The following is a 12291-nucleotide window of genomic DNA, read 5'->3' on the forward strand; positions in this document are numbered from 1 at the left end:
TTGTATATATAAAGCACAGTACACGTATTACACACTTGAAAACTCCCAGGTTTAAGATGGGAATACATAAATAATGGATTCCACATCTTTTCTTTTCTCTTCCGTAGTATAAGACTACGGCAAACTTCATAGAGGCGTTGAAAATAAAAACGTTCTTTACAAGCAGTAATTCAGAGAAAAATTTAGAGCCTATGCAGACTGAAGTCTACCTTCCTGTGAATGACAAAGAGACCTTTAAGGAAAAGAACACACACAAAAACTTAATTAGTCTCTCACATAGAGACAGACTGAAGTTCTGCTGGAAGCTTCAATTTTATTTCTTCCTGAGTTTCACAGTGTTTCACAACTTAAAGAGCACTTCTTTTCCTTTTTAAAGGCTGATTTGGATGTAACTTCTTTTCTTTTTACTATTTTAAGAGGATATCAACAGTAAATCAGTGATATTGTTGCTTACATTGGTTTAGAATGGAAAAAAAGTGAATGACAGAAAAACTGTTTATAAAATATGCCGGAGAACCAAGCTACATAACAGCAGACAAAGCACCACTTGGAAGAGTACGAAGTTGGTAAATTCCAATGACGGGTCTCAGTACTTCACGTAGCTCAGTGGGATACACATGCTGTATTTTTACTTTTGACCAGACAAATACACAGAAGCCCAATTCTCACAAAGGCTACCTTCTGCTCTACTTAGTGCAGTGAGTGCAACTAAAAAAGACAAGTCACGAAAACAAGCTGTGTGGAACCAAATCTATGGCACTGGAGCAAGAGCTGAAGGCAGAAATACCATAATTTTGGGGTGTTAACACAAATGAAAAACTCAGCAAGAAATGAAAAATCAAAGCTAATTTTTAAAACTATTTGTATGTATTGTTTTTTCTCCTCTGCCATAAGTTCTATCTTGGACCAAATTGACTATGTGCTCTAGGATTTACACTTTAATGATTTATCAGGATAATGAGATTGGTTTTCTTGAGGGTACAATTCCAAAGCAGCAGGCCTTTGTTGCAGACAGTTCAGTAGCATCTCTCTTCACACTGCTTAAGTTTTCCTGGACTTTTTTTCTCCTGCTGAAGTACACACCAACACTTTGTCAAGGCATTAAGCTGAGAAGCAAGAGAAGTTACCTGTTTTGGCAGTGACAAGTTGCAAGACCAATGGTCGTCTTGTTACAATTCCAGAACCTCGTGGAAGAAAATCCCTAGAAATATAAAAAGAAATAAGTTGTTACAACCCAGAAAAGACTGCCCAGTTTCTAAGATATTGGACTAATTTGGAACCTCCTCTGTACCTTCAGCTGCAATGAAAATGGAAAGTTGGTGGAGGGCGATTTACATCAAGCTGTACAATAAAGTAGGGCTGTTAATTTCAACTTGAGATAGCAATGGGTCAACAAATATACAGCAAAATTAAATTACCAATCTAGGAGCATTACTGATTCTCTTTCCTCATGATCATCACATACAGTGTCTCAAAACATACAATTCATAGAAAGAATATCAAAAACAATGCCCACATTTACTGGACTCTCCAAATAAATGTGCCCTACCCTCTACTCCCTTTGAACATACATAGAGAATATAGACATATGAATACAAACTCTCATTAAAACAGAGATAATGCAAAAAGCATCACACACAGAGTAATTTTAATCCACTGTGATGTTTTACAACATGTAAGCTAGTTTTTCTATCCTGTTGTTTTCTCAAAGGTGCCAAAGTTTATCAAAAGGTCTACCACAATTTCTTTTACCTATCAACTGGGAGATGCCTGTCTCACAGCAGAGTGCCAGCTACAGATATTTTCTCATGGGGAAGAAGAGAAATTCTTAACAAAAACATACTCCTTTTACTGTTTGTTTTGAAATGACAATATCCTAGGGTACAGAAAATGTGTACCAAGATGACAGTTTCATACTTGGATTTTTGATTTATTTTTTCTCTTTAACAAGAAGCTGAAAGGAATTGCTATTCAGGACAAACCGATCACTTAAAACAAACTAGGGCCCTTTACAATACCACGTGAGGCACTAAAATCCTTCTTCAGGGAGTTAGAGGATAAAAAGACTTACCGATTTTCTGCTTCAGACTAAGCACAGCCAGAGATCAAGAACGCCACATTAACACAACTCCTAGTTACACAACGCTGACAGCAAAATTGCAAAGAAATGAAGCCAACAACTTTCAGAACGTTCCCTTTCCCTGTCTGCAATAGATTGCATTTGATAACCCTCTCGAAGAAGTTGAACTACTGTCAAAAAGCCCATCGTCTGTTCGAGCAAGCACGAGCTGAAAGCTGGCTGAGCTCCCGCTCGGCGAGGGTGATAACCACCTGAACAGTGAATGGCAGGAGGACGCAAGGCTTCTGCTCCAAATGTACAGTCTGAAGCCAAAAAAATGACAAAGGGTGAGGAGAACAAAGTGTTCACAGGGAGAGTTTAGGAGAAAACCCAATAGGCTGGTTTATCCTGGAACCAAGCAGCAGTGCTGAAGTGTCAGCATCGCGGCTGCAGCACTGCATGAATATGCAGAGACTCTGTAAGAGCTGGGCATATCAGAGTGCTGAACACATATTTTACCTGTTAAAAAAAAGAAAAAAAGACACTGACCTCAATTAAAAATTCTGCTCCCACAGGGACAGGGAATTTTTATTACTATTATTTTCAAAAAATCTGGAATTTCAGCTTTAACCACAAGGCAATGGCATCCGTGCACTTGCTCTGCACAGCCAAGATCAGGTGCTATGAACAAACACAGAAAATCTCCTTCTAGAAAAAAAAAAAGCAGTTCTTTAAATACACAGAAATCAAACCTAAATCATACTTTTCACTTTTTTTAGGAAAAGTAACATGGTACTGCCTTACAACTCCAGCAGTGAAACACATGAAACACTGTGCTACTGCTTGTGCAGAGACGCCTGCTTTGAAATCCACAGGACAGGAGGAAGATGCTTTCCCCCTCCCCATGGTCTAGAAAGCATTCTTTCTGGAACGAAGAACGCTGTTCAGGAATAAGGCTGGGAACCAAAGCCGCACTCCTTTAAAAGTCGTGCATCCTACCAGAAGGATCAAGCCACTTTTACATCTTTATTCTCAGAGCATTTCCAGCACAAGTCCCTCTGCTGCCAGCCGCTGCCCCAGCCCAGCAGCAATGCAGCTGTGACGTGATGAGCTGGAGGCTGGCAGCACAGCCTGTCCAGTGCTGCCCAGCCAGAACTGAATAGATCAAACACAAATGAGATGCAAGCAGCCAAGCGGTCAAGAACATCACTTCAGGAACTCCTCAGCCTTAGAACCCACTCATCTGTTGGAATACCATTAGATATTTTTAGGGCCAAATAGTTTTTACCCTAGAAGCTTTAAAATTGCTTATGTATTTACTCAATCAGTAGCTAATACTGGTCATTTCCAGTGTCAGAAGTCTGAACGAGTATATCCACTTAAATGTTCATTTAACATGCAAAGGTAAGAGATGTTAGTTTGAGTTTGACTTGCTAAAACCCAGGTCTCAAAAACCGATGTCAAAGGATGGGGAAGCACATTATTAATGGCCATACCAAAACACTATCGGTTTATAGCAACATAACAATTAGGGTCTGATCTTCCCTACAGTGGTTCAGGTTAGAATAAGGAAAAAAGGAAAGATCACATCTCTACGTGCCATCTTCGCTTTAGGATACCACCTCCTCTAATGCTCAGGAAGCAAATAAGCTGAAATAGCAATTAGACAATTCATTAACGGGAAGGGTCCCATGCAAGGGAGAGGAATATCCTTTCAAATTTCAGGAAGGGGTGAAACCACAGCAAAATGCTGAAAAGCTAACTAGACAGGGGTTACCTTCAACGAGGCTGTCTAGTTATAATGCAGGACTATAGCTGACAAAGGAAAAAAAGTATATCAAAACCAAAATAGAACCATACTTCTCTTACAGAGGAGCACAGATCACCCACCTAAATCTATCAAATGATGTTGGCAACTCATCTCACAGAAATTTTTCCACATCCCAAAGTCCTTTCCACTCCCGTAACCTTCCTCAGTGCCTTCCACGGGCCGCTAGCGGAAACAGCGCGGTAGCGAAGGCAGCGGCCTTCATTCCCAAGGTTGGCCAAGGAATGCAGTGCAGCTTCAATTGCAACAGGAAGCAATTAGGCCAAAAGTCAACAGTTTTCCTGGGCTTTTTTCCAGCAGACCGGTCATTGTTCCCCGACTGGCACACCACAAGCACGGCGATCTCTCGATCTGTCGTGCAAAGAGCAGGCGCTCCCACAGCCAACGCGCCTCCAGTTCTGCAGCAGACATGCGCTGCGCCCAAGTACTACAAAGGGCTTCTGTTGTTTTTGCATTTATCAGTGCTACACAACAACAAAGCAGGAAAAAACATGGTCCAGGCCTACAGAAGAGACATTAAGAATTGCTAACGTCTTTCCTCATGTTCACTTTTTCAAGCCCATTAACCAAAACCAGCTATTTTTCTTTACCGAAAGGGTTGTTGGGCATTGGAACAGGCTGCCCAGGGAAGTGGTTGAGTCACCATCCCTGGAGGTCTTTAAAAGACGTTTAGATGTAGAGCTTAGGGATATGGTTTAGTGGAGGACTTGTTAGTGTTAGGTCAGAGGTTGAACTCGATGATCTTGAAGTCTCTTCCAACCTAGAAATTCTGTGATTCTGTGATCGGTACTTCAGTTTTGACTGCTTTAGCCTTGTGAATTGGTCTGGTTTGGTTTCGTTGGTGGGGTTTTCTTTTTGTTAGCGAGAGACTCTGACCCTTGGAGATCTGGAGAGAAAACGAGTTGAGGCAAGGTTGCATGGGGCAGCCTTTCTCTCTGGCAAGCCAAATGGTCTGGGGGGGAGCCAGCCCCAGAAAAGGGGACCCTCAGCTCCCCCAACCCTCGTCCTTCCTCCACATGAGGGCATTTTCCAGGCCTCTCCCAAGGCAGGTGCCTTCGGCCTCGCACGGGCCGCTCCATCACAGAGCTTTGCCGAGGTCACAGTGGCCACCAGCGGGCCCGCCCTTGGCCCGGGCCCTATAAAAGGGGCCCCCCTGCCCCTGGCCCGCCACTTGCTCAGCGATTTGGTCTTCTGAAAGCCAGTGGCTGAAGGAAGGCCAGAGATAGGAGCAAAGAGAGAGGCGAGCAGCAGCCCTTCTCAGTGCGAGGACAAGAAATTGTTCCTGGGACCACTGAGAAGGATGTCTGCCTCTGAGAGAAAGCGCCATGGGTCGAGGGCCAGCACCTCAAGCACAAGAACCAGCAGTGCCCAGGAGGTGTCTGGTGCCCGGCCCAGAGGCTACTCTGATAAATATCATTGGAGCCAAAGTGATGCGGGGAGCAGGCCGGCCCCTCGGACGGACAGCAGCAGCAGGCCTGGGCCTAGCCAGAGGTCCAGTGATGACGGAGAGCGTGGGTTGGAGGGCCACGGGAAGCGGAGCCGTGCCCAGCGGTCAGAATATGATGCAGGACCCAGCCGTGGCCGAGGGAGAGATGACAGCAGGAACTCCGTGAATGACAATCAAGAGGAGAACAGAAAGGACCCGAGGCCCGGAACTGGGAGGCGTCCTGGTGCGGCACCGTGGCCAGAAAATATGCCCAATGGAAGGCAGCCTGTGTGGGCAGTCCCTGCCAGGGACTGGCTTGTCCTCCAGCCCGCGGAGCCCATGGAGGTGGGTGCACAAGATGAAGAGGAACCCATGGAAGTGGACCCGCCTCAGCCACAACAAAGATGGGACTCCGCCGGCAGCTCTCTGAAAAGTGTCCTGAAGGAACACCGGCAGCTGTGCAGAAGGGCTCGGCAAGCTCCCTATTCCACATCACCCAGGCTCCACTCCAGGCATTAGCCTGGAGCCATGTTGGCAATAAAGACCTTTGCCAATTGTCAGGGGTTGTGTGAGTGCTTCTTTCCCATCCGGCAGGCCTTGTGCGAGAGGTGGCAGCCCTTCTGCGCAGAGCCTCGAGGAAGAGCCCAAGAGAGGCCCCAGCTCCCTTGAGGCTGCTGCGCTGGGGTGACAGGAGGAGTCCCCAAGAACCACATTTATGAAAATAAATCGAGGGGTGAAAACAGTAGTGTGTGAGTGATTATAGCTGGCTAATTTCTTATATTAGGAGTGAGTTTCTATATCTGAGTAATTGGTAATGACAGACGTGGAGAAGGCTGAGGTACTCAGCAACTTCTTTGCTTCTGTGTGCACGGGTAGATGGGCTTCCCACATCTTTCATTTCCCTGACCCCATAGATGGAGGCTGGGGGAGCAAAGTCCCACCCAGTGTAAGCGAAGAGCAGGTTCGAGACCAGCTGCTGAATCCAAAGAGGTACAGGTCTACGGGACCTCTGTTGTGCTTTGCCATTCTGAACCACCAACCAGTTTTATCCACTACTAAAGCAGCATACACCGTTTTCTACATCCCACTGATACTCAGCTACCTACGTTCTTCCTCACTAACTCCAAGCAGAGACCAATTCTTACAATCAGACACCACTCAATCCCTCCCCTCATTAGTTACAGGAGAGCAAATGCTTTTTGTTTTGGCACGCCTGTCAGGCAACACAATCTCCCGCAGCTTTGTTTGCTGACTGTGAAACCTCAGCTTAACATAATGGGGCTTACATGAAGACGTACAAAATCATTAATCCTCTTTATTGAAGACCAATGACACCTATCTTAATTAGGCATTCTAGGCAAGCTAAACACATTAAGATGCTGTGGGTTTTTAGCAATCTTGGCTATGATAGCTCTTAAAGCTTAATACCAGTCTTTTCAGGTTTTTTTTTTGTAAACCACCCAGCAGAGATGGTGGCATCCCTACCACCACAATCCAGTGCTTAGCTCACTTTCTCTTAAGAAGTTTGGCCTCGGGTTGCCGTAAGCATTCCTTCAAGGTCAATTTTCCTTCACCTGAGAAGGGAGCTAAACTGCTGAACCGAGGTGCAACACAATACCCAGGAGCAGTAACTACACACTGCAGCCCACGCGGCTGGGCATGCCTTCAGGGGTTAGAAAGGAGTAGTCAGCAGTTCGAGGATGTCTGGATCTGAGGGGATAAATTGGCCTCCTAGCTCCAACGCCTGGCGTCTCTGAGAAGCCATGCTCCAACCCAGCAGCATCCCTCACTGCTGAGCCAACGCAGGGACTGCCCAATTATCCGACCCATCCCTCCCAGGTGATCATGTACAAGCTGAACCAAAATTCTCCCTTTCTTTCACAGGAGAAAAAAAAAAAGAAAAATCTTGTAGCTGTTACCCAGCACTACAACCTACCAGACTATAACACCTCTTTGGGTCTCCTTCCCCTCACTGCTTTACAGAGCTGAGACCAACTATACAAAAATCCAGAGGGGGAAGGTGCAAAACTCACACCTGATCAGAAGAAATCCTCACCCAACCCCAAATCATGGGAATATGGTGAGAGTAGACTCTGAAGGTAAGAAATAAAATACTCACTCACATTAGCCGTGCACCTCCGCTACAGCTTGTTCAGGGACAACACTCAGTCACCATCATGATGAGAAAGCAACATTTGAGATTCCCTCCTTCTGCAGAAGGCTGGAAACAGAGCAGGCTTGGATGGATGCTGTCATTGCACGCCTCCCACATCTGGAAGATGCTCAACAAGCAAGCAGAAATTATCACACCTAGCCATGAAACATTACTGGGCTATGAGAAAAGCAGTGCCAAAAATTACTCCAGTCCCAGTGGTGAAGTCTTCCATTAAACAGGACTGGAGTCGAAAGGTTCTCCAAAGGAGGGGACGTTTGACCAGAAGGTACAGACCACCACTGGTCCCCCAGATCTATTGTCATATTTTGGCAGCATGGGGAATACCTTACATGGCATTTCTGCACTGAAGAAGACTGTAGCAAAGTAAATGCACTTCCTAGTATTAAAAAAAATGTATCTATTATGTGATAGAAAGCTTTAAAGTCTCAATAACGTTTACAGGCCTGAAAATTTGTCTCACACAGCTATGAAAACTTGCCAGGCAAACCCAGAGGAGTGCTAAGATGAACAGTGCTCTGTTTGCAGTGATTATGCCGGGCTGTGGGCTTGCTGTATTAACAGATCAGGAAGCTGCCAACGTGCAGGCTCGTAGGCAAGCCACTGTGCGCACGGTGCATCTGTCCTCCCTGGCAGGCGTCCAAAGCTCTGCTGCATCACCCCAATTCCATTTGTGAAAATGCCCTTTTCTCTCTTTCTCCTTTAAGATTTGACAAAAGCTTCCGGAAACAGCGGTGCTCCCCATCAACTCCGAGCCGGGGGGCAGGGGGAGGAACCACCAAACACACACACACACACAAAAACAAACAGCAATTCTTCCGATTTTCACGGCGGAAAGAGTGAAGCCGGCTTCTCAGGACAACCGTATTTTCCCTAATCAGATATGGTTGCTCTTAGGAAGGGACTCATTTGCATACGTTGTGAGAGCATGAAAGCCCATCCAACCTCAGGGTGAATACTAATGCAGCAAGATTTGGTGTCTCTCCACGAGGAATGAACAACAGAGATTCCTTATTCCATTTAAATCGGTGTCAGTGCACTGAAGCTTTTGGACCACAAACACTATTAATGATGTTTCTTCCAAAAAAAATAATAATAAAGATTTGAGCAAAAAGTATTCCTCTACAATATAATCAAACAGATTTTCTGGTTGCAAGGGTTAAACAGTAAGCAACGTCCCCAGTACTGTGCACATTTCAGCTGCACGAAGCCAGCCGCTACGTAATTAATGACTTGCACTTTGCAAATAACTCACCCCTGGCTACTCTGCTGCTGCAGAACTTTGAAATAATGCAGATTTCAGCGCTACCATCAAAAACCCAGACAAAATAAGCTTCTGCTTTTCCTCCCAAATCACCCTGCCCTGAACTCAGATCCACCAAGACAGAATTTTTAACCAGGGGTAGGGAATATAGCAGGCAACCTGCTATGCCATGTCCCACTCGAGTCTAAAATCTCTGCCTCTTCAGAAGCAATGTGAAAATGCATTTCTTTTTCATGACAAACGTGTCAAACTGTGCAATTACCTTCCTTTGTACAAGGCAAGCCATTTCAGATCATTTTGCAAAGCTTAAATGCAAGCAGATTCAGTTTTCCTACTCCCCCCTGAATGTATGGAGGGAGAGCACAATGGGAAGTGCTGCACAAAGACAGCCCGAATTTATAGACAGAAAGACAGCAAAAAGAGAGAGGTGGCAGGAGAGGAGCAACTCCTGGGGCTTCCCAGCAGTGACAGACCTCGGGGATTTTCTGTCAGCATTTGTGGAGCACCTGGACAAATTAACAGGTGAGCACCCAAGGGCACAACATCACCTCTGATGGATTATGGTAAAAATGCCTTCAGCAGCACAGCTTGGAGCAGGAACCTCACCCGTTTCCCCCACTCGTGCCACAGACAGAGAGATAGCTTCCAGTTACTCCTGCCCTGCCTATTCTCAGCAGGGGAGCTCACACACAGACCATTTTGGAGCATCCTGTATAGATAAGCACTACCGAATACACGTGTACATCTGTAGGCAGCTGTGCTGCACGTAGTAAACAAGGCACTGAGTGCACAAGATGAGTCCAGCTGTGATTATATCAGCTGTGAGGGCAGACATTGAGCCCTCTTACAGCTAGGAGAACTCCTATGTATCTGAAGAACGAGATCTCGGTGACTCTGCACAGGAACTGGGATGCAAAAATACTATGCTAGGTATTGAATTAAAAGCATAACTTCCTCACACAAATTATGAAAGCTGACATTATCACTAGATGCCTTGGTTGAAAACCTCTCTTATCTCCAGCTCCAGTCTCCTTTGCATCCCAGAGGCTATCACAGACAACAGTACTTGGCAGTACATCAAAGCCCAGCACGCGGTTAAATGGGATTTGCTCCTCTCTAGTTCAATAATGCTGCCTTGTTCGTCTCGCTGCAACTTGCTGAAGAAAAAGATGCAAGGTCACAGTTAAATAATGCTCATTTCCTGCTCTCAGCATATTTACACTACAGGCTTTACAGTGCAGACGCACAGCATTAAAAGGGCTCCTAGTAACCCATCGCACACGAGCACAGCGAACAAGGGGAGTTCACAGGCTTCTATTTACCAAAGGCTTTATTTTGTAATGCACTGCTTAAAAAAAAAAAAAAAATGGATTCTGCCCCTCCGTGCTTGCAATCTAGGCAGGCTTTATGTAAGAAATGCATGAATCCTTCAAAGATTATCAATTTGCTCAATAATCAACCGATAGATACCAAACCCCAAACAACAACCAAGCTGTCAGAGGCAAACTGAAGAGCAGCAAGGGTTTCTTTCTGGAAAGGAGAAAGACTGCCACACCTCAGCTGTACGAAGCAGACCCACCACTCAGTTTTGGTGTCACACAGATATCTAGAGCAGTCGTGACACAAAGCAGAAAAAATGCTCAACAGCAAGTTTTAGACTACAGTCACAGATGTTCCACACAGATTTTAAGATGAGATGCTAACCTTGCCTTTAAAAATAGAAAGAAATTAAAAATAAAGGAATAAAAAAAAATCTAAAGCCCACCTACAGAGTAAAGATTGCACGTGCACGTGGATATAGATGTGCGTAATGCTTAAAAACCAGCTTGAGGTCATACAGCAAGTCAGAGGCAGGCAGGAGAACAGCATCCTCGCTTTGCTTCCCTGCTGAAGTCCATGGCAGCTTCACTTCCTATGTTTACAGGGAAATGTCAAAATAATCGTATCGCTGATATCCATTTATCTGAACTGAAAAGCGGTGTTTCCTATTTTGTCTACAACGGCAAATTACACAAGTCTGAACCATTACCAGAAGCAATGCCCTTCAGGAAACAGCAAGACAACAACCGGGCGTGTTATTTGTTGTTTCCAGCGCTGCCAAACGCCAAGGATAGGGCGCCTTCCTGGAGGCAGGGTGTAGCAGGGCTGTCGAGTTAGAGTCAGGCAATCTGCTGAGTTCTCAGAAGTGCCTCTGTGCAATTCTTAATGTGGAGGAGTTCAGATAAAAAGCAAGTTAATGCATACAATCTTGGAAGAAAAAGAAAAACATAGAAACCTCACACTGGAGGACAATTTACCTTTAAAAAGCAGAGATGGACTGGACTTCCCATAATAACTGCAATTGAATTTGTACCATGGACTTCTCAGAAGGCACTCAAGATGAGACTTTTTTTTTTTTTTTTTTTTTAATTTTTTTGGTGGGGTTTGGGGTTTTTCTGAAAGCTAGGTCTCAGACTTCCAACGCTAAGCTTGCGATCACTAAACAAGTACAACGTACTAATTGTCTATTAAATGCCAAAGTTATATTAAGACCACGTGGATTCTCACAGGTACACTTTACAGAAGCAATAAGAATTACTTACGGATTTAGCATCGCTGTGAACTGCTTGATGCATGGAACTTACAAGCAGATTACAGGTCAGGGCTCTCTATACCCTGCCTCACTACTGAGCACAGCTTTTCTTAATGAACAAGAGATCTTTTAATCAATAAAATCAAAGTGCCACGGATCCTCAAAACAGCTTTCAAGGTTTCAAGGAAAACTTTTACTTTACATGTGAAAAAAATAAATCAGCATATTTGGTTTTAACCATACATTTGTTTTACTTTGTCTGTATCAGTTCTCAAGACTTGACATAAAACCGAGCTTAAAATCCACATCAGAGTTATACCTGCGGACAAAACTTGGCCATCGATATCACATCTAGAAGGCCAAGTTTGTTTTCCAACCTCTAAATGTAGAAAAAGTATTTGGGGAAGCAACCAAAACGAGCCACTGTCTCACTGCTACTCTCTCCACTTAATGGAATACCCAGGAACAATTCTTGCTTTCAGGGCACTGGAGTATTTTGATAACTAGACTAATAGGCTCAATGCAGCTGTACAATGGCTTAATTAGTCAGGAAAAGGAGTGGCTGATTCTCATTTCCAGAAAATCTTTAAGATTAAAAAAAGAATACATAGCGCCACACTTCAGTCCATGTCTCCTATTGCTTGGCTTTCTCATGCCTGTTTCACACAGAGGTGAACTTTCTGTAAAAAGAAGTTTGTCTCTCAATGACGACTAGTAACTAAAAGAATAAAATATCTGCACCGATTTAACCACAACTCTCCCAGGAAGCAGGCAAAGCATGTGTCTACTGTCTTTGGGGAAATTCTCTGCTTTGATGGTCAGACTGAAACTCCTTTCTCTTCCCCTAGTGACTCAACACAGCCTTTTCACCACCGCCATCTCAAGGAATCAGAATGAGCTCAGCACACGAGGAACTGTATTTGGAATAACAAAAATTAGTACCTATTTCATAATAAATAGCTCTACACT

The 12291-nt window shown here is 44.5% G+C and overlaps 1 protein-coding gene across 6 annotated transcripts in view; it reads right to left on the reverse strand.

The window, feature by feature from the left end:
- Positions 1 to 12291, reverse strand: part of DNM3 (dynamin 3) — a 177909-nt gene that overhangs the window by 162553 nt on the left and 3065 nt on the right. For all 6 annotated transcript variants that reach the window (XM_084527142.1, XM_084527141.1, XM_084527138.1 and 3 more), the window contains exon 2: positions 1128 to 1201. In XM_084527142.1, coding sequence (XP_084383268.1) covers positions 1128 to 1201 — 74 coding nt within the window. The remainder of the gene's footprint in view (positions 1 to 1127; positions 1202 to 12291) is intronic.

Source organism: Aythya ferina, assembly GCF_964211825.1.
Source record: "Aythya ferina genome assembly, chromosome: 8".
Taxonomy (NCBI): domain Eukaryota; kingdom Metazoa; phylum Chordata; class Aves; order Anseriformes; family Anatidae; genus Aythya; species Aythya ferina.